Consider the following 27,130-nt stretch of genomic DNA (forward strand, 5'->3'; position numbering starts at 1 on the left):
TCTGAGTACACTAGAGGAAGAGGACTGATTTCTTAGCAGTCAGCTGAATGTGCCTCCCTGAGAAGGAGAGGTGAACAGCTACAGTTTCCTGTTCCCTCTTCTGGGCACAGACCTTCACCCCATCTTCAGACCTGAGCCCACAGTGGTATCTCACTCACACTGGCTCAGAGTTGGGGTGAAAGGGCCGCCTCACCTACACTACTAGATCAGTCAGTGTCTTTCTCCAAGGTTTTCTAACTGTAGCTGCGGGGGAAGAACTAGGGACCAGTGGAGGCCTTGTTTCCAGGCTTGGGGAGAAGCAGAAAGAAGTAGAGCCCTTGGCTTCTATTAGCAGAGGGCCAGCTCCACACTTGTTCCTCCTGTGGACTGGGGATGCGAGCCCTCAACTTGTCCTCTTGTTTGTTTTTGAGGTGGCTTAATGTGGATTTCTGTTACCTGTAGTTCACCTAGTCCGGAGTTACACAGTAATTTAGTAACTACATTCTTGTGAAGAGGGAGAACGTTGGGGGGTGAATAACGAAACATTTTCTCGGAAATCCTCTGTGTTCCAATGACATGGCTCTTAGAATGCACAGAGAATTTTAGCCTTAACTCCCATCTCTCTCAGTACTCCATTCTAATATAATTACATGTTTACCTATTTCTCTCCTAAGCTGTTTAGGTTGTTGGGCTGTTTTAGTCAAGAACTCATTTTATTGGATTTCATTTCTGTAGAGCCAAAGCATGTGCCTACATGGCACATAGTAGGCACTTACTAAATGTTAGTTGATTTTAAAAGGATTGCATAAAATATGATCATTTTCCTCCTATTATGGCATTATTTCAATCCTTCAAGCCTTAGTAGTTGGATATTTGTGGCTAGGCTGGAAAGATTAATTTATTTAAGAAAAAGGGGGTTATTAACTCATTTAGTAGTATAAGAAACTATAAAAAGAGAATGATTAAACTAATTAAGAAAACAAATTGTTTCAAGCAGGCCATAGCCATTTAAAATCACTGATTCATATAGAAATAATTTGTGGGCTCAGTTACAAATAACATCCCTCTACCTATTCATTATATTAGGTCCCTGAGGATGTCTATTAAGCGATGTTTTGTTAGCTTGATTCATTTACTATTTGTACTTGATATAGCCCATAAATCAACCTTTTATTAATTTGAAAGGTGATATATGCTGTTGTAGACAGAGTGTACTTACACACATAAATTCTCCTAAAATCTACAAAATATGACAGAGGGGGGAAGATGAACTTAATAAAACCCTTACTAATTTTGGCCTCATTATTTTTATTTTTTTAAGATACATTCTAATTTTATTCATGCCCCAGGCACATGTTACTCAGTATAAATACCCAACATCTAATCTCATTTTCACTCTCTGATGTTTATTATCATTAACTATTGACTGGACAGAGGGACACAACAAAAGCCTAACTATAATCCTGGATGCTTTCTAGTGACAGTGACTTTCAAACCGGGTCTCCAAGCCCCCTCTATCCTCAGCTTTCCCTGTTGGAGTTGTTGGTGACTGCATACTTCCACATGTTCAGACCCTAAACCCTGAAGTCATCCTTAACTCCTCTCCTTCTCTCTCACCTCATGGTTAATCCATCACTCTTATTTTCAAAATCCATCGAGAATGCAACACTTCCCACAGCCCTCCTGTGACTACCCCACCATCTCTCTCTCCAGGAGGTACCACACTAGCTGCCTAGGAGTCAAAGAATTCAGCAACCTTGCTATGTAAAACTATTTTCTTTTCATCTACTGATTTATATGAATGAGCTTTCCCAGTGCTACATATATAATATGCACGATGAAGAACACAATTAATTAAATTTATTGCAGATAGATAACGAACTCATTTTTTAAAAAGCATTCAAGTCATTCAATGAAGCATTTTCAATAATAATTTACCTTAATATTTAATAATTGTTTATAAAAATATAAAAAATATTTAGTTTTGACAGTTGTGTACAACTATTGTCATAACTCAAGCCAGAAGATTAATTTTAATAGATAATTAGAGTCATAGGAAATTTCAAAACCCTAAAATTTAAATGTATATACTTCTTTTTGATACATGAAAGTGTAAGAGGGTAATCAATAAGAAACTTTCAGTCATAAAAATACATTACAACATGGAGGTGCCATTTAATCCTGGAAAACCCACACTGGGACAGTTGATATGAAGAAAAATTATCTTCTTATTTTAAGGCACTGTTACATGTGAGACTTTGTTACCATGGTTGAATCTGTATATTAACTAACACATTGAGACAATTAAAAGGTAACCTTGTCTGGAACAAAATACATTAAAATAGGATAAAATTCTGTGGAGTAAACAGAACAGGAATATGATTTAAAGGCGAAAAAGAAATAATATATATTACTAACCGCTAAAAGAGTGTGTGTTCATAGTTTTTCAAAATGGCAAGTAGCAGATTGGCTCCCACAAAGACTAATGCTGGTCTAATATACAGAAAGCATTCTACAAAAACTTGCTACCTAATAGAATCACCTCTTGGGAAAATCTGTTTCACGTACAGGATCGGCACTCAGTATCCTTCTATGGACTTACAGACCAGATACCCCTTTTTTCAAGAAAGTCAAGTTTCAACAACATCACATATTGGATGAGGAGACATAAATGGATGAGTGAATAAATTGGATGCTTTGGCTAATTTGGAGGCTTCCAAGTGCTAGTCATCCTACAAAAGAAAATAGTATTTACTATTCATATTTCCACTTTCACTTTCAAATCCAAACATTTCATGCGAGGCAACTAAAACGTCAGCTCTCAGGTTAGACATGCAGAAACACCGGGATGGCCACCAGAGGGAGCCCAAGTGTTTTTCTGAATAAACCAGCCAGCACTGAGAGAAAACACAAAACCTAAAGGAAGGGGGGGTCAGGCAGAAGACCCACCATTACCTGTTTCAGTCACTTAAAATAATTTCTTGTTGAATGACAGAGCTATTTTTGCATTTATATTGCAAATTCCTTTACGAGGCAGTCATACATTGCAATGCTTTGATACTTTGAGCAGAAGAATTGGTGAAACATATTTAAAAACCTCACATACCCTAAAACTAGAAGGTCCAGGATAGGTGGTCGTGAAAACATCTATGATGCTCTGCTGTGTCCCCCAAACAGGCCAGGCCTCTTCTCCAGCTTATCTTCATTTTCCTGTTCTTAGTCTATCCTGGTCCATCTTTGTAGTCAACTCCGGGTGTGGTTTCCTCATTTTGTTTGGAACCAGGCTATCAAGTTACAGCACTGAGTGAGCACTTGGTGTGACATGGGAATTTTTCATCCTCCTGGCTGAGCCAAATTATATGGACATTAAAATGAATGACTTTCCATTTGGCATCCTGAAGTCTTCCTAGAACTGAGCATTGAACTAAGTCCTAACAGGATTCAAGAGGGCCTCTATAATGCTTCCCCAGAACCCAAGCTCCCCTCAGGGTGCCTGGATGGCTTAGTTGGTTGGGCATCCCACCTGTGATTTCAGGTTGGGTCATGATCTCAGCGTCGTGAGATGGAGCCCTGCTTGGATCTCTATACTCAGGGTGGAGTTTGCCTGGGATCCTCTCTCCCCTCCTCCCCCCCCCCCCCCGTTGCACTCCCTATATAAATTAATTAATTAATAAATATGTGAACAAATAAAATCTTAAAAAACAAAACAAAACAAAAACAAACCGGAACCTACTGGCCAACCTCAGGGACCCCCTATCCAGGTTGGAGAGATGAGGGCTGAGACTACAGACAAGGGTGTGATCTTGTTTAGAACCAAACTCCAGGGAAACTTAATCTGTTATAGATTTGAGCACTATGGAGTTTTGGAATTTTCCGCCTGCCTTATCTTATTTGATCTCCCAACAATTCTTTTACTGTGGTAGGTCAGGGATCACCATATTCTTGATGAGGAAACCAGGTCATGGAGGTAAGGGACATATTTGTGTCCTGTTGCAGGCTATCAAGTGTCAGGGACAGAAACTTACGCACTTCTGGGGACATAGACTAAAACAATGACTAAGTACTAATTCAGTCATACCAATGTCTTCTGAGATAGAAAATTATCACCTTCCTTTTCCCTCATGTTACAAGTAAGTGAAAAGCATCACATTAATTTAGTGACTTAGCACTTGTTTTACCCAGTATTTTCATGGTATGCTTTCCTATGTTATTTTTTCATGTCCAGATGGGATAATTTTATGGTGTATGCAAATAAATTAACACAAACAAATTAAATTCCACAAGGTTAGGTCCTCTGCTGAATGCTGCTAGATTTAACATGCTTATTAATGCTTTGAAAATGGACTCAAAAGCATTCTTAATAATTTTGACAATTATATCCAACTGGGTGGGGATGGCTGGTCCTTAGGAGAAGTGGAATAAAATTTAAAATGACCTCAACAAGTGAAAAAGGTAAAAAGACAAAATTCAATGGAAAGCCCTGCAGAGAGATCCACTCAAGAGAAGGGTGTATGTGCATGGGGCAGGGGCGAGGTGGGATGAGCAAAAGGGAACCACGGAAATGTGGGAGCACTGACTGGGCAATTAAGCAGAAAGGAGCTGGAGGTCCGAGTGACCAATGGGCTCTGAAGACATTAGCAATCTAGATCTGCCATTTTAAAAAAAGAAGGCATGGTACTGGGAGGTACAAATAGGGGGAAAACTAATTCAAACTAATTCCCCATCTACATTTTTAAAAAGATCAAGTTTTAGAGTAAGAAAAATATGATATTATGTTAGGTTCCCAAAATACCCAGAGCTTGGAAGCTGGGTTTTGAGAACCTTGAAAAGGATCCTACAAAGTATAGTTTTTAAAATAATGAAAAGTTTTTTTATTTTGGATCTGATGAAATTAGCCTTGAAAGAGAAAATTCTTGTACTCTGTTCCTTTATTTATGCAATGATCTTGGCCTGGAATATTCTTTCCCTTTCACCTGGGTAACATCTCCTTTTCATCAGGAGTGCACATGGCATTGCTGCTTCTGCGAGGCCTGCTCTGAACCCCTCCCCAGCTCCCCAAGGAGAATCCCACAGACTCCCCCATGTGTCTCCTCAGAGTACATACCAGGTACTTAGCACTGGCTAAGCACTTGGTATAAATCTTTTCATTAGTCCTTCTGGAAGCCCCCTGGGGTAAGACACTACTGTCACTTCCGCTCTGTAGAGGGAATGGGAAGAGTAAGCTTAACTACCGTGTCCACCTTCCCCGGGTGAGTAAGTGGCAGAGTTGGGACTGTAACTCAGCTGAAGAACTCCGGAGCTCAACTGCTTGTGCCACACTCTCCCGACCACATGTGCCCATGACTTGTCCTTACACGCTTGTGTTCCCATGTCTGCCTCTGTCCAGGGGCTCTAACTCCCTGAAGGAAACAACCATGCTTTCTTTATTTTCGCGGCCCCACAAGGGGCTTGGGATCGATCACCACATGTTTGTTAAATTAAAGATTTTCAACCAAACAGATGGCACGTTCTGTGGGTATTTTTGAGTCATTCTTTGAAGGAAAATAAAAAATAAAGCTAAATTCAAGTGAACAGAGTTGAAACATTTATAAAAACTGGCAATAGGGGGGCGCCTGGGTGGCTCAGTGGGTTAAAGCCTCTGCCTTCAGCTCGGGTCATGATCCCAGGGTCCTGGGATCGAGCCCCGCATCGGGCTCTCTGCTCAGCAGGGAGCCTGCTTCCTCCTCTCTCTGCCTGCTTCTCTGCGATCTCCGTCTGTCAAATAAATAAATAAAATCTTAAAAAAAATAAAACTGGCAATAGGAATTCTGAACAATGCCAGATTATATTAGCAAAGGTGGTTTTATCATTTCATTTTCTGGAAATTTTGGAGAATGAAAACAGTTAAATATATATGCCTACATACATACCTATGTATGTGTTTATATATGTATGTGAATATGTGTATCTCTATCACTTATCTATCTTCAAAGTAATTTTTTTTGAAAGGTAAAGAGAATGACCACAGGATATTTTAATATCTATGGACTCAGGGGAGGCTATCTAACTGTTATTAGAAAAGAAACCAAATCCTAAATGACATGTAGTCACTCTATTAATTCATCCAACCTGAGAACACTACAGATCGCTCTCCTAAACAGAAGACATACTTTGCAAATAATTTGGTTTCAATTTCTCAAAACAAGAACAATAAAAATTCAGATACATCAAACATAAATGATACCATCTAATTTATTCTCACCGTCAATTGAGATAACATGCCAGCAGCCCAAAGTTACTGGTGATGAACATAATTGCCTACAGCATAGGATAAAATATTTCTGGAGACAGCAATCTACTCTCCCATGACTTTGAAATCAGCACTCTCGTACATTACCATTAACATGACATTGTGTTCCTTGCCCCTGCTACCTAGTGGAACTAATTCTCAGCAGCAGGGCCCCCGTAGGGAGCGGCCTCATCTGAAGGCCGTGTCATTTTTTCAAGAGAGCAGGGGAGAAGCTGTTGGCTAGGGAGACTGGGGAATCTCGTTTCTTCTATTATCACTATTTTTAACAATTAAGCACTCCTGGGTTCTCCACGGTATTTTGCGGAAGTCAAATTCTGATTACACAGAAGCCTGAGAGGAGGTACGGACACCCAGCCGGGTAAAACAAGGAAAAACTCATGCAGTCCTAGAAAACCATCAGCATTGCGACAGTAAAAAGTTCTACTCCATTAAAAAAAAAAACCTTAAAACTGTAGAGAAACCGAAAGGAGAGCACTGAAATAATCAGCAAGTGTAATTCATAATCTTAGGAAAGTAATTCTAAAACATACTAACGAACCAGCACCCCAGTAGAGCCCAATATGTGCCACGTCGCCCCCCCAAACTCACAGTAAGCAGGTCTTGGGAACACTGCCGGTAACATTCAGACACAACAAACACATGGCTTAACTGATACCAGAGGGATGAGGTTTTTAGGCTGTTACCCACATTTACTATTCACGATTTAGATTAAGGGCAACTATGCCTCATCTTAAAAATTCAATCACTGTACCACTGCAGGAGCTAGAGAGAGAGAGAGATGGCACCGTCAGCTTTGTAACGGAGCAGAGGAACAGATGGAACAAAAAAGCAGGAAGAGACTCAGCAAAGGCATCCTGCCCTATAAAATACATAACTCACAAACACAAAAACAAACATTTCTTCAGAGACCGAGAGCTGATGCTGTCCTTGGCACCTTCGACATTAAGTCGCTGGTGTCTCCAGGAGGTGGGGTGGGGTAAGTGTGGGCTCACCCAGCTATGTGTTCCCATAGGCTGGCTCAAGAAATGAGTGTTTACACTCCACACACCGGGAGGGACGGAGCCGGCAACACTGCCAAATCTAATCTTCACCTGGGCTGTAAGCATTGTGTCCTTTAAAAGCAAAATGAGAAAGCAACTGAGTTCTCTACATTGATTTTGTATCCTGGTGGGTATTGTGGAGGGCACGTATTGCATGGAACACTGGGTGTGGTGCATAAACAATGAATTCTGGAACACTGAAAAGAAATAAAATAAAAAAAAAACACAACAAAAAAAAAGCAAAATGAGCAGGCTTAGGATTTTTCTGTCCTTCGCATTTGGTTGGTTTGCCCTTGTCTGTTGAGGTTCCCGCCTTCGGCCGGTTACAGACGCACTGGAACGGCACTCCTAGCTAACCGTTCTTGTGCTGGAGCAGACGGGATCAGCCGCGGGGTGTAAACCTGTGAACTCCGGCCAAGATGTCTTGATAAGCTCTGGACGTGTTATCAGTCATCTTTTAAAAGCAGGATTTTAAGAACTGTTTCCCAGAAACTGTTGGTTTGAATTCAGTAGGTATTCTAAAGCCGGAGTTAAAAGGTTTTACAGGGTTTTTATGGGTTTCGCTAAGTTTTTTATTTTAAGTTTGTTTGAGGACGCACAATTTCCGTTTCCTTCATCTGGCCCAGAATCATAGCCAGTGCATAATGGTAAAATAAGATATTGTTATTTAATAGGTGGGAAATGTTTTAATTTGTTTTCTTTAACCTTTAAAAAAGATCAGCAATAAATGTTATTATATTCCCTAAAAGTGCCTAACGTTCCTAACCTTTTGACACTAATAGTTACTCTCTTCTTATTCTCCTATTGTCCTTTCCTTAATGAGAACTTTCCAGCTGTGTAAATTATTTCCTCCCCATCTGCCATTTAAAGTCTGTGTCTTTATAATAATTTCTAAAAATTCTTCTTTATATAAATGACCCATGATTTTTAAAGGTTTGACAAACTGCTGATTTAAGTCGTCTTAAAATAAGACCTAGTTTTACAAGACTCCCAAGCTTGCTCATTACTAATTGGCAGCACCCAATTCTTCCAGTGCTTAGGAAACCTTAGAGCTCTGAATTGATTATAAGTTTTTTACTCAAATTCCAGATAGTTAACATGCAGTGTAATGTCAGTTTCAGGAATACAATATAGGGATTCAACACTTCCATGCAATATCCAGTGCTCATCACAGCCAGTGCCCTCCTCAGTCCCCGTTACCTCTTTGACCCATCCTCGCACTCACCTCCCCTCTGGGACTCATCAGTTTTTCTCTAGAAGTTAAGAGTCTGTTTTTTGGTCTCTCTCTCTCTCTTTTTCCCTTTATTTCTTTTGTTTTTTAAATTCCACATACGAGTGGAATCACATTTGTCTTTCTCTGACTGACTTGTTTTAGTTATTATACTCTCTAGCTCCAACCATGTTGCAAACAGCAAGATTTCTTTCCCTTTTACAGCTGAGTAATATTCCAGCATGTGTGTGTACGTGCGCGCCTGCGCGCGCGTGTGTGTCTGTGTGTGTGTGTACACACACCGTATCTTCTTTATGCATTCGTCAGTCCATCGACACTGGGCTTTATCCATAACTGATTGAATTGCTGGATCGACTAGTGTTTTACGATGGGAAAGTGCTCTTCCACACTTAGTAGGAACCTCACTAATCACACTGTCAGTGCCATAACTGCCTTAAAAAATGGGGACCTCAAATGATCCTCTTGGAAACTAGATGTTTATAAATATGGAAATGGGATTATTTTGTAATATCTTCCTGAACCTATTTTCTGGCTCCTTCTACATTGAGGAAGAAAAGCATAAACTTCTAAAACTACGTAACTCCATAGCAATCGTCTGTCAAAAGGATGAAGCACAACAGGGACAAAATCTACAGAAGTAGCAGAAAATCATAGACTAGCTCATTTTGCCAAAGGGCCACTGTAACATTCAACTATGAAGTTTTCTTGTAATTGTGATTTTTAGCTTCTGTGTTAAACATGGTCATTTGATAGGGCATATACAGAAGACGGAAAAAACACAACTGGAAGAGACCAAAGAGAATAATTTTTTTGTACAACCAACAGCCCCAAACACTCATAACGCTATCAAAATAGTCTACTTACTTTATTGGCGCAATGGTCATTTTTCTAATATTTTACCCATTAGTTTATAGGTTCCAGTATCCTGTGTCATATCAAGTTAAATGATGTCTCTATCAATTACAGTAAGTAGTAAACAAAATAATGTAGCAAGTTAACCGCCAGCCCATTTGTTTCTATGCAAGTGCAATTTATGACAAGAAAGAAAGTTCCTTTTTTGCAAGGTGAGGCTACATCTGGAAATAAAACAGAGCTTGCAAGGCAGTTAAACCCCACTTACTGATGCCTGCATATTTGGTTAAAAGTTAAATATGGTGATTAACGAAATCAAGCGTAGGAGCTAGAGAGGAGAATATATTCTTTCCACAAAGAAGCTGTTTGGACACTGAAATAGTAGTCTAAGTGCTTTTATTTCAGTCCACAGGCATATTATTGCTATTTAGAAACATAAAGGGAATATAAGATTGCCCAGCGTGTAGTTAGAGAAGGTAAAGGATAAAAGAAATCATCGTAACACAACTTGTCTCTCATAAAGGAAAAATTCCAATTAACACCCACTTTAAGGCTCTTAGGCTTCTTTTTATCTTTCTAGAGCTTCAACTCTATTCTCGAATGTCTTTCATCTCATTTGCTTTACTTTGACTGATGGCATTGGAGAGCTTTCTTAATAGCTCATGGTGATATTACAACCATGCTATTTGTGGAGAGAGAAAGAGGGTGCTTTTCTGTTTGCTAGAGAATTTGACATAGAATGAATAACCCAAACAAATACAAATGAACATATACTATGAATAACATAGAGGAGACAGCCTGGCCTGCCCCCTAAATCTTACAGGGCAACATGCTAACAACTCAATATACCTAACTTCCCGCAAACTTCAAATTCCTATTTTGTTACAAAGTGAGCCTCAGGATGACAGCTGGTAGGCCTCTGCTCAGAACATTGTGCCTGTCGTCCCTCTGCAGGGAGGTCTAATCTAAAGGTCATGAGGGACCTAAGAGAGACAGAGCTTCCTTTTGAAGCCTAGAACATTATTGACCTCCTAGGGCTTGGCCATTCTGTGTGTGCCTTCCACATCACTGATGGTTCCTTGATGAGGAAGCACCAGGCTCTTTTATCCTCTTTCCTTGGCTAGTGATCAGTGTATTATTTGTTTTGGAGTGCTTTGGGACATCCGTATCCAAAATCATGACAGGATGAGTCTGTTACTATAGACTTTAAGCTTTGGCTTTCTTTGAACCTGATTATCTAGAGCTTTGCTCAACATATAGAGATTTTTTGTAATGGCAAAAGATCAATGGAAAGGTTCATTGAAGAAAGGTATTTTGAGGAAAACCATAAACGAGAGAAGGATAGTTACTTCATAAAAGGGTAGGACATTTTTTAGAGGAGGAAAGATCTCAAGAAAATGATACAAATCTTGACAAGATAATAATTACAGTAATAGTCTTAACATTTACGAGCTCTGTTGGACTAGTCTCTACACTTTCCACAGATTATCCCATTCAATATTCATAATGGCCGCATAGGTGGTCACGACTAACATCCACAATTAAAGATGAGGCAAGGATGTTTCAAGGAGCCAAGTCACTTGTGAGGTCCCAATCCTGAAATCCTCTGCCAAACCAAGCCAAGTGAAATTTTGGTGTGACATTCATAGTGACATTGCTAGGTCTGGAACCCAAATTTGTGGTGGTAAAACAGTGGGCCAGAATCTCAGTAGGCCCTTGAAGCCAACATTATGGAAAGGAGACCTAAGGAAGACTAGATTTTGATCTCTGAAAAGGGATACAGAAATAATCTGAATTGAATGAAGACAGTATCACTGTCCACAAACACAGGACCAAAATCAGGGAAAGGAAAGCAGAACATTCTGTAATGATTCTGTAATGTTGTCACTTGGGTACAGCAATAGAGGAACATAATGAAAGGGGATGCATTTGAGAGCCACCAAGCACCACTTCAAATCAATCACCATATACTCTTCCACCATTAACCCTTCCAGGTTGTTGAATAAATTAAGATTCCAGTTAATATATAATTCATATTCTTATTTGCATGCAAAGCCAATGCCACTATACCACTACCATCCTTGGAATCTGCATTCGGTACCGGTTCTTGGTGAAAAGTTTGTCCTACACCTACTCTCTTACCTGACTGCCCTTAACAATTAGAGCAATTACTTATTTTAGCTTCCAAAGAGAAATACTGACTTCCATGCAGCTTGGATACATTATCAAATCAACGGACCCTGTATTTCATATTTTGTATTCCCACTGAGGAAAAACAATGAATTTTTTGTATGTTATTAAAGCAATGATTTGCTCACTTGCTTGTTTACATCATGGGAAAAAGAAAAACCCTTAGTATTTGTACTCTTTGCCCCTAGAATAACCTTTCTGCAGACTAGTTAACATCAAGGACATGTGACGACCATGTCAGAGCAATCGACCTTCTCCCCCCTCGTATTTCAATGGGACTCACCAAGATGCCAGAATAAGATTAGACAAATATTTATTGCTCTGTTGAATGTGGATGCAGAGCTCTCTTTACTGGTAGGGTTACAACGATTATTATTTTTTTTTTTTTACCTTAGGACAGTTTTTAGAGGCTAGGCAGAGAGAGTGCTACTCACGTTCTCCTTGTCAGGAATCCCTAGAAGAAGAAAAATAGAGAGAAAGAGCATGAATTTTAAGATTAATCTGTAAAATGGTACTGAAATCCTTTGCTGAATCAAACAAAGTAAAATTCGGGTGTTTCTAATTTGTGTTTCCATCAAAACTTACATAATGCTGTTTAGAAAAATAGCAGCACCCACCAAAATCTGTACATAGTAAATGAATGAATCAGGAGCAGGGCTGTGTGCCAGACAACAAAATCTCATGCTTATTTTGTTTTTCTACCATATGCTTTACTTTGACAGGGGTAGAAATCCATCTCTGATTCATTTACACCATGCAAACAACTAATTCCTCTATGCTGGGCACAGAACACTCAGAATTTGGGACAGACACGTCAACTCTTAAGTGGCACATACCGTATTTTTTATATTTCACACCACCTCACCATGCTCCAGGCTGTGAACCTAGCTTTAAGCCCTACATAAAAACCACCAGAACACAACTTCCATTTGGGGCAAAGCAAATTCCTGCTGCCTCTGAAGTCAGGTGTGAGCCTGGCTGTGTCTGTTTCCAGGGGTGTCCCAGTTTTCTCAGTGAGAAAGTTCATCATTCATCCATTTATGCTTTTGTTCATTTATTTATGAACATTCTGTGAGCTACAGGCAGGTCCTGGTCCTTTGTACTTCCTTTGGGGCTGTTGACTCTGACGGACGTGATCAGGGTGGCCGTACAGGAAGGCCCACAGCCCCAGCAGAGCTTAATGCCTGCAGTGCAGTGGGCCCAAATGGCCTACTGAGAGACGGAACCACAGGTGGTTTGTCTGTGTGGCTCACCCTCAGGGCAGTTTGAAGTGGTTTGTGACATAAAAATAAAGTAGCTCCAAATTCTGAGTAAACAGCACATTCTGTGTTTAATAATGGGGTACACAAGATGTATACTACTGGCTTTAGAAGAATTGAATGCCCATTTTAATAGGCAGCAGTATAATACATAGAAAAGGTAAGAATGGAAGAGACTATCTGGAAACATTCCCTAGTTAAAGTCTGACTCCCACACTGGGATAGTCCCAGGACATAAAAATCCTAGGCAGGAAGCAGGGTGACAGACAGAATATTAATGGGCATGTTTGCCATCATTTCCCAAATCTGTCAGAAGCAGTAAGGGTGACCTAATATCAGCACTCTGAAACTTTGAGTCCCAGCCATCCGTCCATTATTCTATCCATTTGGTCGACAACCATTTGAAAAGACCAGAGTTGATTGTATGAGGAGATACAGAGTGTAACAGAAGTTTCCTTTCTAGGAGTTTCGATAAGATAAATGCATAGCACAAATCACCATATCTGAGTGGCTGGAGATTAGGATATTTGTAGAGAAATAATACTGAAAAGATGATTTGGGGATATGCAGAAACTTGAATGTTGGGGTAAGGCATTAGCAGTCTTGGAATTTCACCTTTCATGGCAGGCAATGGACAATCGTTAAGATGTTTCGAGCAACAGAGTGATATGACCAGGAAAAAGCTGGGGAGGGGTCTGTTCAAAATGAAAAGACATTTAAAACATAAAAATTAGATGCAAGAGCATGGTCCTCGAGGTCCAGTTTGAGCAAAGACATTCAGTGGGGAAAATCGGAGTATGGACTCAGTAGATGATGTGATGAAGGAAAGTCAGACCAGTTATATGAGGTGTGATAATGGTGTTAGGGTTGTGCACAGAAAAGTCTTTATTTTCAAAACTATTTGCTGAAGTATTTGGGGTGAAATGTGTGTATATGAGTAGAAAAAGGAAATAAGGCAAATAAAAAAATTAAAATATTAGTGCAATTGTTATTACTTAAACAAATCAGATTTAAGTATTAAAATACTAATGGTAATTAAAGTGATGAACACACGGATGTTAAATATGTCATTCTGTATGTTTGAAATTTTTCACAATACAAAGTAAATTTTAAAAATTCTGTGTAAGTCAGGTATAAGTCAGGTGTAGGACAGACCAAGGGTGAAATACTGAAGGCTCAGAGCCAGCTAGTCATTCTTGCCCTCAGGCCAAGAGTGATGAGGCCTTTGGCCAAGTGGCTGCAGAGGGAACAGAAAGGAAAAACATGAACCCTGCAAAGGAAGGAGCAAAGGACCAGATGGATGATTAGCCTCAGTGCATGGAGGTGACAGAAGGAAGGACTCTAAAATGGTTAAAGTTTAGGGATGCTTGGGTGGCTCAGTTTGGTTAAACATCTGCCTTTGGCTTAGGTCATGATCCTGGGGTCCTGGAATGGAGCCCCACATCAGGCTCCCTGCTCAGTGGTGAGCCTGCTTCTTCCTCTCTCCTGCCACTCCCCCTGCTTGTGCTCTCTCACTCCCTCTCTCTTTCTCTCTGACAGATAAATAAATAAAATCTTTAAAAAAACATAAAATGGTTGAAATTTAGAGGCTGATATCGGAGAAGAACAGTACAGGTAGGAATGGAAATGTGGCTTTCAGGAGGAGGGAAGGGCTTTGTGGGAATAAGGATGTGTTCTGTTGCTGACACTGTGAGTTTAAGAGACCAGCAGAACATCCAGGTGGAAAGAGAACCAGCAGTCTTCTGGAAAGCTTGGCCACCATGGGAAGAATCACACAGAGGTATTGGTTCAGGAAGTTTGTATCCACTATAAGAAAGGATGGTCATGGGGAAAGTATAACAGCCAAGACTGGACTCTTAGATAATACCTAAACTGACAGGAAGGGGTACTTGTGGAAGAGACCAAACACATGTGGCCAGAGAGATACCAGGAAACCAGGATAAGGCTGCGGAGCCTGGGGACTCAGGAAGAATGGAGTCTGCACATGGAAAGTCATACTCAAAGTCAGAGAGATGGGGAATGGTAATGATGGAGCCTGGCACTGGTTGGTCACTGGAGTCTTTAGATGGTTTGAGTCAAGAGGTATAGGGCAGAAGCCAGAGTTGGAGGGGTTAAGAGTGACCAGTGGTGAGGAAATAATAGCTAACACCACTGGGGTGCTCACTCCATGCCTGGCACCCTCTAAACACTTGACATGCTTGGCTTCCTTCAATCCTCACAACAATCTTGTGACAAAACTGAGGCACAGAGAAGTCAAGTGCCTTGCCTGAGGTCACACAGATAGAAGACAGCACAGCTGGGCTTTCAACTCAAGGACTCTTCATGAGTTGGTCATCCTTACCTCAACCAGGAAAGAAAAATCAAGAACACGGGAGGGAAGGAAAGGAAAGGAAAGAAAAGGAAAGGAAAGGAAAGGAAAGACAAGTCTTCCTCCTGCCCCCCACCCCACCCCAAGGACAGAAGAGAAACAGAGAGAGAGAGAGGCCAGAGGCTACACAGAAGCTATAACTTAAAGGGCAGGGAATGTGAGGAAGATCACTTATGATCTTGTAGAGAGGAGGGTCACCTCGGAGTGACAGGTCTGGCAGCGAGTGGGAACTAGGGGAACTAGAAAGAGGATCTGAAGGAGGACTCTTGCTCAGAAGAGTCCTGGTGTGTAGGCACTGCCTGGTTGGCTCATCCCACTTTCTAGTTGCTCCAAAAACCTCAGCATTGGGTACCCTGCTACGCATATACGTCCAAGAGTGCAAAACAGGGACTCGGCAACAAGCAAGTCTCCGGGTCAGTCAGGAGCGCTAAAAAGATGCTCTTAACACACGTGAACAGATAGACAGACTCAGGACACAGGATTTCTTTGAATCTAGTAAGCAGCCATGAGAAAGCGGTATCATAGAGGAAAAATTCCTGTCTTTTATGATCAGTGAGAGACTGGTCACATAAAAGGCCTAGAGTGAGAGGAGGCCATGATGTGTGAAGAATCAATAATGGCTCGCCCTGCTTCTCTCCTTGATCAAGAGCATCCAAATAGCAAGAGGTTGTGCTTCCAGGTGTCTGGATGTGACTGAGATAAACACATTTCATAAATCCCATTTTTAAAAGAGCACAGAAACACTAGATTTCAGCATAAAATTTCTTCTTTCTCAGAAGAAATTCTGAGAAAGCATTTTAAGTATGAAGTTCCAACTGGTATCAGAGCATCCCTCCCTCAATCAGCAAGGACCACAAAATAATACCATGTGAACAATTTTTTAAAAATAACTCAAGTGTGGGCTGGCAGGTCTGTTTATCCACAGAAGAGTCTGGAGACTTACTCTGTCAAGCTGGTGTAGGGCATAATTTTTGTCACACAAAAACACATACTGCACGACAAATTTTTAGATACAAAATGTTCACATTTTTCACTTACTGTCATTGTTAGAGCCCGTTTCCATAACACCATAAGGAGGAGCCAGAAGTCCTGCCATGTACTGTCGATATTTCTGAAAGACAAGATTGTAAACTCAGCGTACAGAGATTTACTCACTTGGAGCACTCGCTTATTTACACGCTAAAAAGCCAAAACACTGGGTGTCAGGAAGCCTCTGACTCTAGTATTTGCAAAGCCATCAAATGTGGTCTGTGCTCTGAAATAAAGACACTATGTTATAAGGGGTCTTGGTGGATAAGACTGGAAGGACCCCCTGCCCCTGCCCAGGGAGGGGGTAATACGCCAACCAGTTCATTTAGGTACTCGTGACTGACGAACCCGATTGCGTGGGATTTTTTCCCCTCCCTTTACCTCTTGCCCTGCTTTTCACTCTGGCAAACACATGCTCGGGTTTTTGTGGAAGGCAGAGACACTTGGTTTTTATAGATGCAGATACAAATAATTGTGCTGCCTTCTTAATAGGTGAATGGAACTGAATCAGCTTTCTTTCAGAGGAAAAAGAAATGCATCTCTGGAAGATGTCTGTTTTGAAAGAAGCTGATTCGTTTCCATTTAACTAGTTCCTTTTACACTTACACCTGCCTGTTATGTGACCTCTAAAGAACTTTTGGTCTGTTGTCAAACAGAATGGTTTGACTTCATTTAGAACTATTTGGATTCCTCTGAATTGTATCTGCCTGATTTTTGGTTCAGGCCTGCCTTCAAACCTGGGGCTCAGCGATCTCTAGTAGCCCCCAAAGTCTGTGCTGTGTTGAAGGGATGAGGCTTGGGGAGCATAAAGCCATCTAGAGCTTACAGCGAGAGAGGGGTGACATTTACGAAGAATGCAAAATGGATATTAGACATCCTGTCTCCTCAGGTAATAAATACAGCCTCCTCCCCTCTTAGAATGAAAGCCAGGCAATTTTATTTATTGCATGGTGTCATGTATATTTATGGTATCTAATTATGATGACACATAAGTGTTAAATGGCATCAAAAGAATCAACACTCTGAAATGTGCTTGCGGGTTACACAGGCGTCAGCAGAAATGCCTAATCTGTAGCAATGGGCAGCTGGTGATATGCAGTGTTTGAGCAAACATCTGGCCCATTTGGTAGATTTGAATGGTGTTTGTAATGTAACATTGACGGTTTCTCAAAAGAGTTTTCTTCTAGTGAAGATGGGACTAGCTTTTCTTTTTCCTTCTAACCCTTTTTTCTTCCATTCTGAAGCAACTATACTAACACCTGCATGCAAACATTAAAATTCATGATTTTCCCCACCTCTGAGTTAACTAATCACTCAAACATACCCACAGGACTAATCTATCACTCTGAATTCCTGACATTTCCTTTGATAGCTTCCTAGTTGTGACTCTCTTCTTTCTATGACAACATCTCTCTTCTTCCTCACGAGAGAGCACTGATTATAAGCACATTACTGGGCATGATGTCGTGCCGGACTCTGAACAAAGCAGGCTCGTGAAAGCAGAGGGGGATTGGGATGTGTTCTGAGAAGGTTTCTTGACCTCCTACAGCCTTTTGAGTTCTTCTTCTTACTGTTAGTAACTCCTTACACCAGGCTCTTAAAAGAAATAACCTATGTTAAATTAAAGAAGCAATTTTGGTTTGCTGGGAAATGTTTCAGATGGGGTTCCTTTGTCTTAGGAACCCCAATGCCAGGTGCCATGACCTCCACAGAAGCACCTCCCTGACCCCTAAATGAATGGGCCTTTGCCTTCCTTTAGCTCTGTAGCACTTGGTCCGTTGCTCGTCCATGGAGCGCTGCATCAGAGCTGCTGTTCTGGGAACAGAAAATAGAGCAGCCCTTGGGCAAGCAGAAGGTGGGCCAGATTTCAGGACAGGTATATACTGAACACCTACTATGTGCAGGCAATGTCCTAGGCACTGGGCTCATTGCTGAGAACAAGCAGACAGGCCCTTTGCACTTATGAACTATTTCTGCAGCAGAGAACACCAAGGTTTGCACATAATAGGAACTTGATACTTACCTGTTGAATTTTATAATTTTTATGGAGAAGGTTAAACATGTATAAAAACAGAATAATGCCCACCTCATGTCCAGCCTCAAAAATTATGAACTCATGACCAAATGTTTTTCCCTCTACACCCCTATCCACCTGCCCTTTCTGGGATTATTCCATAAATATTTCAGTAGTTATCTCTAAAAGGCAAAGACTCTTTTTTCCCCCAAACAAAACCACAATATGACTATCACAACTAAGAAATATAACATTTCCATAATTTCCATTTGAGTTTAAGCAGAATAACTTCTGGTTTAGGGGAGATTGCAAAAACAGTGTTGAAATTTTAATAGCTATAAATAGGGTGCTTGGGTGGCTCAGTAGGTTAAGCATCTGACCCTTGATTTCAGCTTAGTCATGATCTTGGGGTCATGGGATCGAACCCTGTATTGGGCTCTGCACTCAGCAGGGAGTCTGCTTGAGATTCTCTTTGTCCTTTGCCCCTCCCCCCACCATGGGCACATATGTGCATGCACACACTCCCTTTCTATCTACAATAAATAAATAAATAAATAAATAAATAAATCTTTCAAAAAAAATTTTAATACCTATAAATTTAAAATTGATGGGACAATTTTAAGAAAACATTCACTAAAACAGGAAAATTGATTTCTTATGTAGCACCATACAGAGCACCCTATATTAATTAGGATAAATAAGCTAACTGAAATAAAACTGATATCAGATAATTGGGATTCCTAAATAACTTGCATATTGCTTGATCTTTGGGCAGTATCTCCTCTTCCAAGTGCCAGTTAAAAAGCAGTCTATAAAAGAATACATCATATGAAAATATGCAGAAGCTCATTCATGACAGAAAGGCTATTAACACTATAGTGCAAAGTCATTTCTCACTTGTCAAATCCAGTGAAGTTTCCAAAAATTTACTAACACACAGCTGGTTATCTCGTACGTTGCTTCTGGGAGTGTAAAATGAGACCACCTTGGTGGAAGGTAATTTGCAAGTATCCCCCATCACATTTAATGTCTGTTCCCTTTGACTGAGCAAAGAACCTCCCTTTAGGGTTCCTGAAATACCTGAATACACATGCCAACATGCATATCTGTCTCTAACAGCAAAAACAACAGCAACATCAAACAGGAGATAACTCAAATGGCCACAAGTAGATGGCACCCAGGCTACTTCCAGATGAAGAGATAATGTTGGACTATTATGCAGCTGTGAATGAAGCAGCACTACCTGCTGACATGGAATGATCTCCACACTTGTCATGACATTTAAAAAAAGGCAAACCACACACTATATGTAGAGTAGGCTACCATTCTGTGGGGACAAAAGAATCAATGTGTGTATGTGAATATTCATAAAGATTTGTAAATGCATAAACTATCTCTGGACACCTACACAAGACAGTTGTAGCAAAGATTGCCTCTGGGGAAGAGATCTAGGTGGCTGAGGATCTCTGAGGGAGAGAGACTTAGTTGTCCCCATCCATCACCCACTGTGGTGGCCTGCCTGGGGCTGGACTGGTGGCATCATCAGAATGTGGTTGGCCCGGCAACACGGAATGATGATGGCAATGGAGTGAGCAGACAGCCCTTCTCTCTTGAACATATGGAGGTGGGAATAATTCCCTTTGGCCATAAAATCCTCCAGAGTGGGAGAATTGGGGGATTAGATATTGGGCTGCTTTGTAATAGCGTTTATTGGTGCTACAGTGATGAATTGAAAAATGAGAGATGACTGATTAGTAAAACTAGATTGTGGAGTGGTTCGTATCTTCATCGAAGTTTAAAAGCCACTCCAAGCTTTCTGAGAAACAGAATAAAACCAAAAGGAATTCACCAAGGCTCCCATATGAAAGTCAGCACAAGGCCAGCTTTAACTGGAGTCAGCAGATTTTTGGAGGCGACCCAGGATATTTTCATGGTGGTTATGCAATGTCATTCCCACATGCCTCCCACACCTGGGCTGTGGGGGCGTGCAGTGATCTGACTGAGTCCCTTGACCATGCCCTCCTTGGGGCCCTGGTTGACTTCTCCATGCAAAGCCCTTTCCTGGATCCCAATGCATCCTAACACATCAATAGTTTAAATGGCCTCATTCAACCTTTTTAATATCACCAATATATACCTGGGAAAGAGCTATGCCTTTAGCTGCCACAGACACTTCTCACTGTGGAAGGCCCCTGGCAGGCGGCCTCTTCACCATTCCCATTCCCTAACCCTCCACAACCTCTAGAGTGGTTAAGAAATCAGTTCACATGACAAGAAAACCACAAGGGCCTTCAAGGGTCCTTGAAGAATTTGGTAGGCTTCGTTCTTAAGGTCTACTCCTGGCTTTGTCCCTAGTCAGCTGGGCCAACTCAGACAAGTCTTCTGAGCTCTCTGACTTCAATCTCCCCATCCATAAAATGGGTGCTTTGAATGAGGTCCACAGCTCCTTGGGCAGAACTCTGGGCTGTGTGGTGGACCCTCAGGCAAGGGCACCATGCATGCAGAACCTCCAGCCCCATGGCAACTAGAGTGTCTTCCCTTCTAACTGGTTTATAAATTAGAGTTCCAAGAGCAGGTTCATCTGAAAGATGACATTTTCTTCTAAAAAATAAAGTTTACAAATCACAAGACTAATCCCTGAACTTCTAGCCAGACAGATGTCACTCAAAGATCTCCATGAAGAATCAACAAAGACCAATCTAGGATTTGTCTACAAAGGAATAAGGATTCTACTCTCCATTAGAAAGACTTCTGTGGTTGAGAATTGACCAAGCAACAGGTTGCTCTATACCTGGAAGGTTTCTCAGAGAATTTAACTGAGACGTACCACGGTGCAATGCTGACCTTCTCCAACTGAGGTGTGTGGATCCCTGAAGTGGCACCCAGCAGGGCAGAAGGGGACAATGAGAGGGGTTAACAGAAGGTCTTCCTGGAGCTTAATTTTTATTTTATGTCAAGTAGTTTAAAGGATTACTTTTATACTTTCATATTATGGAGTAGAAAGCTAAATTTGCATAAATTTTAAAGATTAAAGCATGAGACTTCAAAGAAATTTTGAGCTTGCTGCTGGCTACTTCTAGCTACAAAGGGCCTAGACCCCGGGCAGGATGTATTGATTTCCTCCGCATTCGGAGAACTTTAGTGGAAAAAACCAAGAACCTCTGATGTTATGAAAAGCGTGCAGACATCCAAACCTTACAAGAACAGGGTCTTAACTCTGATCCTACCGTTTGCTACCTGTGTGAACTTGAGTAAGTTGGTCACCTCAGTTTTCTAGATAAAGAGTCCCATCTTTCAGAACCATTGGGAAGATGAGAAATAAGATCTATAAAAGTGCCAGCACACATTAGGTACTTAATAAATAGTTGCTGATAATAATAATAAACAACCAAGGATTAATCAAGATAATCACATTACATCTGATGAGTTTCCCAAGCCGACAAGCTTTCAGCTATAGGAAAGAACATTCTCTGCATGACAATTCCTGAGGCTGTGGATATACACAATGTAAAGACCTACAATACATCTATGGACCTGTCTGTTCAATGTGGCTGTGGAGAAATAGGAATTTAAGTAATTGACTTTCTTTCTTTTTTAAGATTTTATTTATTCATTTGACAGAGAGAAAGAGCACAAGCAGGGGGAGCAGCAGGCAGAGGGAGAAACAGGCTCCCTGCCAAGCAAGGAGCCTGATGAGGGACTCAATCCCAGAACCCCAGGACCGCGACCCAAGCCAAAGGCAGATGTCCAACTGACCGAGCCACCCAGGCACTCCAAAGTTACAGACTTTCTTAAATAATTTTATAGTATACTGCTTATTCTTATATCCACAAGGTAAATCTGTCCAATGAGAAAGGAAGGGCATAAGAGAGCAAGCCGAAAAGTAATTTCACAAAAATAAGTAAAGCCTTTTGCCATCGGAACTGCTTTATAGTCAAAGAATATTTTTTAAATTGAATCTGTGAATTATAACAGGCCAGTTTTTAAAGCCAAGTCAGTGTCTGTGGCTTAGAACAGAGGGAGGAGGGAAAGCAGCAGGAGGGGTGTGGGATGCAGTAGAGGGGACGGACGGCATGCTTGGGTCAGTGAGGCCAGATGCCTGTCCCTAAATCCAGGTGGAGATGTGCTACCAGCTATGCTAATATTGTTGAGGAAGAGACAAAAGATGACAGTCTCCAGAAAGGTTAAAACCTGGTGCGTCTCTCAGCTGACTCATGGCCCCCACACTGAAGAGGGCTGGCTGGAAGCCTGGCAGGGCGGCCACCTGGTGGAAAGGGGGCTGGGGGCAAATCCAGCTCTGCACCACAGGTTTGATCCCCAGCCTGGGACTGCTCCTACCCAGAGCTAGGGCTGCTTTTCACAAAGGCTCCAAGTGACCCAGCTGCAGTCCAGAAGCCTGAATACAGAAGCTGGGTGGCATCTGCTGGGGGAGGAGGCATACCAGAGATAGGTCCCCTTCTGAAAGACCAGTCTCAGTTTACAAAGCAAGACTAACAGAGAATAAAGGAAGGCTGGCAGCTGGAACCCTAGCTGGGCCCTGTATGTCAAGAGAGGATGGGGTTCTGGTGGAGCAAGATTCCCTACCCTGGAGGTGAAGGTCTTCTGGACACACTGTGAGGCCTTTTCTGAGTGTACTTCAAGCTGGTGCCTGCTGCCAAGACCTCTCCAGGCTGCTAGCAGGAGCCTCCATGGGGGAGCCAGGGCAGGACAGGACTGTCACTACATTCCTGCCCAGCCAGAAGAAGCTAGGCCGAGCCGCGAGCTTTGGGCACAGCCCTTCCCAGCAACAGCCCCCCTGCTCTCCATCCCTCTTGCCTAGGAGATCATCAGGTTGCAAGGAGAGTATAAGTAGCATCCTTAGGCTGGGATAGGAGTGCTAGAATGACATTAAAAACAGGAAGCCCCAAGAATGATGGGAGGCATTGCTGTGAAAATGGGGGTGAGGTGGGGATATACTCAGAACAGGGACATGCTAATGAAAGCTCATGGCAGGGAGTGGCCAGGACTGGGGCAGAACAGAAGACAGCTGCTCTGGGGGTCTGAGGCTATGTCTTGTCATAATGTCCCACTCATTATATCTGCCAACTTATAGGTTCTACCAACTTATTAAAGCCAAGTTCATAAAATGTAATGGCAAACAGGTCATCTGTACTTTCTCTGAAAGCTTTAGGATTATTTGGGAGAAGAGCTTACAATAGCAATCTAAAGTTTAGGCGCCCTTATGTCTGTTTCTTGGCAAGAGTTTTTTTGTAACTTCTGTATGATGTGTAATGTGTAATGTGAAAATGGACATGCCACATTGCTCTAAAATCTCAGAGAGTCAGAATTCTCAACCATGTGAAGAAGAGTAGGAAAGAAGGGGAAAAGTAAAGTAGTTGTAAATGGAAATCTTCAAGCAGAATTCTTCTGTTTACCTTTTTAATGTTTTTTTTAAATTAACATATAATGTATTATTAGCCCCAGGGGTACAGGTCTGTGAATCGTCAGGCTTACACACTTCACAGCACTCACCATAGCACATACCTTCCCCAATGTCCATTAAAGCCATATGTACCACTTCTCCCACAGCAGATCCTTGGCTGGCCTGAGTTTTCCTCTTATGCCAAGTTATTCTGTTTCCTTGTTTCTTGATTTCTATAGCATCCGCATAATAGGGCTCAAAGAACTTCCATTGCCACATCTTCAATGATATTTAATTGTATCCTTTGGTCCTAAGATAGATATTTCTAAATGGAGGCAAAATTCTGCTTGCCAACTCCTGGCCATTTTTAATTCATGACTAACCTGCCAAGAGCAGTAGTTTGGAGCATGATAATCACAATAATAGCTCTAATGGAGGAAGTTTTCCAGCCCTGAGTTGTTTAAGAGGTCTAGGCTAAAGCCCAAAGCAAGATGACCCTGCAGGTAAGCAAATAAAGTCTCACTGGAGAAGCACCTGTTTGAAATTCTCTCTCCTACTGGTGGGTGATGGAGTGTGGGGCAAATTCAGATTTGAGAGTCAAGGCAAGGCAGGGAATCTGAGGCTGGGGAGCCTTGGGGGGTACAGGGCAGAGTGCATGGAGAACAGCCTTCCAGGTAGAGGGGGAAAAGGTGTTAATGTTAGAGATGAGGCCGGTCTGGCAGGGGAATAAGGACAAGTGTGCTGGCGGTATGGGAAGGTGGTGAGGCTGAGCGGTATGGGGAAGCTGGACAGGTAAGGCCTGTGGGTCACAGTGAAGATTCTGAACATCACCCTCATGGAACAGGGAGCAATATAAGTAGAGAAGTGACAAAAACAGATAGGTATTTTTAAAAGATCATTTTGGCTGCTGCCTAGTGAATTGTTTTGATGGAAAAACAAGGAACGCACTGGGCCCTTAAGGGGGCAGACCTGAACCTGGAGGTAAGGTAAGAGAGGGGGATATGAAGTAGGAGTAAAGGTACTTTATTCCTAGAGGTGAAACAATCTCCAATGACCTACAATGAATGATATTAAATGCTCAGATTTCTTGCTGAAGCACACTCGACATATGACCTAATATGACTTTAATATGACTAAAAGGTTTGGAGACTTCTGGTGGGTCCCCTGGGATGATTATAACTTAAGTGAGTATATACTCTCATATTCAAGTAATTAAATTCGCCATGAGCTTCTCTTAGGAAAACTCAAATTGAAAGCAAGATACACACACACACACACACAGAGTTGGTCAATGCTTAAACACACACACACAGAGTTGGTCAATGCTAAAACACACACACACACACAGCTGGTCAATGCTAAGACACACACACATACACACAGTCGGTCAATGCTGAGACACACACACACAGTTGGTCAATGCTAAGACACATACACACAGTAGGTCATTGCTAAGACACACACACACAGTAGGTCAATGCTAGAATACACACACACAGTAGGTCAGTACTAAGACACACACACACAGTTGGTCAAAGCTAAGAACACACACACAAGTAGGTCAATGCTAAGACACACACACAGAGCTGGCCAATGTTAAGCCACACACACACACACACACACACACACACAGTAGGTCAATGCCAAGACACACACACACACACAGTTGGTCAATGCTAAGACACACACACAGTAGGTCAATTCTAACACACACACAGTTGGCCAATGCTAAGACACACACACATACAGTAGGTCAATGCTAAGACACACACACACACACACACACACACAGAGTAAGTCAAAGCTAAGATGCATACACACAGTAGGTCAATGCTTAGACACACACACACAGTTGGCCAATGCTAAGATACACACACACATAGTAGGTCAATGCTAAGACACACGTATAGTAGGTCAATGCTAAGACACACACATACTGTAGGTCAATGCTAAGACACACACACACACACACACACACACACATAGTAAGTCAATGTTAAGACGCATACACACAGTAGGTCAATGCTTAGACACACACACAGTTGGCCAATGCTAAGACACACACATATATAGTAGGTCAATGCTAAGACACACACACATAGTAGGTCAATGCTAAGACACACACACATATAGTAGGTCAATGCTTAGAATCCACACACACAGTAGGTTAATGCTAAGACACATACACAGTAGGTCAATGCTACTTAACTGAGTTATACATTAATTTGCTCTAGAGCTGGTATTGCACAAGTGATCCTTACAGCTCTCTTTTCACTAAGCCTGGCTACTACAGTCTATCTAATGTGTAAATGTGACTATGCACCTTGAAATAAATAGCTTCTGCCTCCTGTGTATGAAGTTGATTGACATTTTATTTAACCTTATCAATCTTTAAGGGTGATGGATATTAATATAGTTATTCTGAATTAGAATGATCGAGCCCAGCACTTATGAAACTAACAGGACTACCAGTAATACATATCATGGAAACATGTAAATTCTAAGAAGGTGCTATTTAAGCACTTGATCATACAAAATTAGGATGCACTGATCACTTAAAAACCTAAAATAAAGGATCCTTTCACAGTAAGTAATAGTCCATGACTATCGTTCCATTAGAGCAAAGCACCACCATTTTGCTTTTGCTTTCTGGCTCCACCATAAACTGCACAAAAAGTAGTAGCAGAGCAGGAGGGAGACGGTAAGTTGTGATTCAAGGGGGGGTGCTATGGTCTGGATGTATCCCCTCAAATCTGTAAGTTGAAATCCTAACACCTAATGTGAGTACTTTGGGGGGAGTTCTTAAGTCATGAGGGTGGAGCCCTCAGAAATGGGGTCTTATAAGAGGTCCCACAGAGGTCCCTTCCCACCCCCCTCACCCCCGCTGAGTGAGGACACAAAAGTGCCAGGGGCACCTTGACCTCAAACTTCCAGCCTCCAGAACTGTGAGAAATAAATTTCTGTTGCTTAGAAGCCATGCAGGTTTCATAATAGCAGCCCAGAGGGACTAAGAAAGGGGAGCAGGAAGACCTTCCCGCCCAAGTAGATATTGGAACGTCCCACTTTAGAGACATTTCCTTAGTTTCTGGCTTCATCTCTCAAACCTGAAACCATGGGAGCATAGGCACTACGCACTTGTCTGGTTATTTTCTGAGCAAGTTTTTCTAGAAGCATCCATACATAACTCACCTATCATATCTCCTTAACTTCAATCCTACCTACCCTCTGACCCCTGGGGGCATACAGTATCCCAGCTTTTGCCATATGCATGCACGTTGGTTGCTAGAATGGAAACTACACAAGGACAGTGACTTTTATCTGTTTTGCACACTGTTGGGGCTCAAGAGGCTGGAGTAGGCTGCTTCTCACTTCAACTATTCTTGACGCCTGGAGACTACCTACATTGATTGATTGCCAACTCCTTCATCTTTTCCACCCACCCACACATTTCTGCACTTACTTTCTTCATCCCCCTTCA

At 41.7% G+C, this 27,130-nt stretch overlaps 1 protein-coding gene across 1 annotated transcript in view; it reads right to left on the reverse strand.

Annotated features, from left to right (window-relative positions):
- The window catches only part of RAPGEF4 (Rap guanine nucleotide exchange factor 4), a 235,901-nt gene that overhangs the window by 107,028 nt on the left and 101,743 nt on the right, over positions 1-27,130 (reverse strand). Inside the window, exons 4-5 of the mRNA XM_080798411.1 lie at positions 16,247-16,319; positions 12,016-12,035 (exon numbers count right to left, since the gene is read on the reverse strand). Coding sequence (XP_080654537.1) covers positions 12,016-12,035; positions 16,247-16,304 — 78 coding nt within the window. The 5' untranslated portion in view covers positions 16,305-16,319. The remainder of the gene's footprint in view (positions 1-12,015; positions 12,036-16,246; positions 16,320-27,130) is intronic.

The sequence above is a fragment of the Martes martes genome (genome assembly GCF_963455335.1).
Source record: "Martes martes genome assembly, chromosome: 3".
NCBI lineage: Eukaryota > Metazoa > Chordata > Mammalia > Carnivora > Mustelidae > Martes > Martes martes.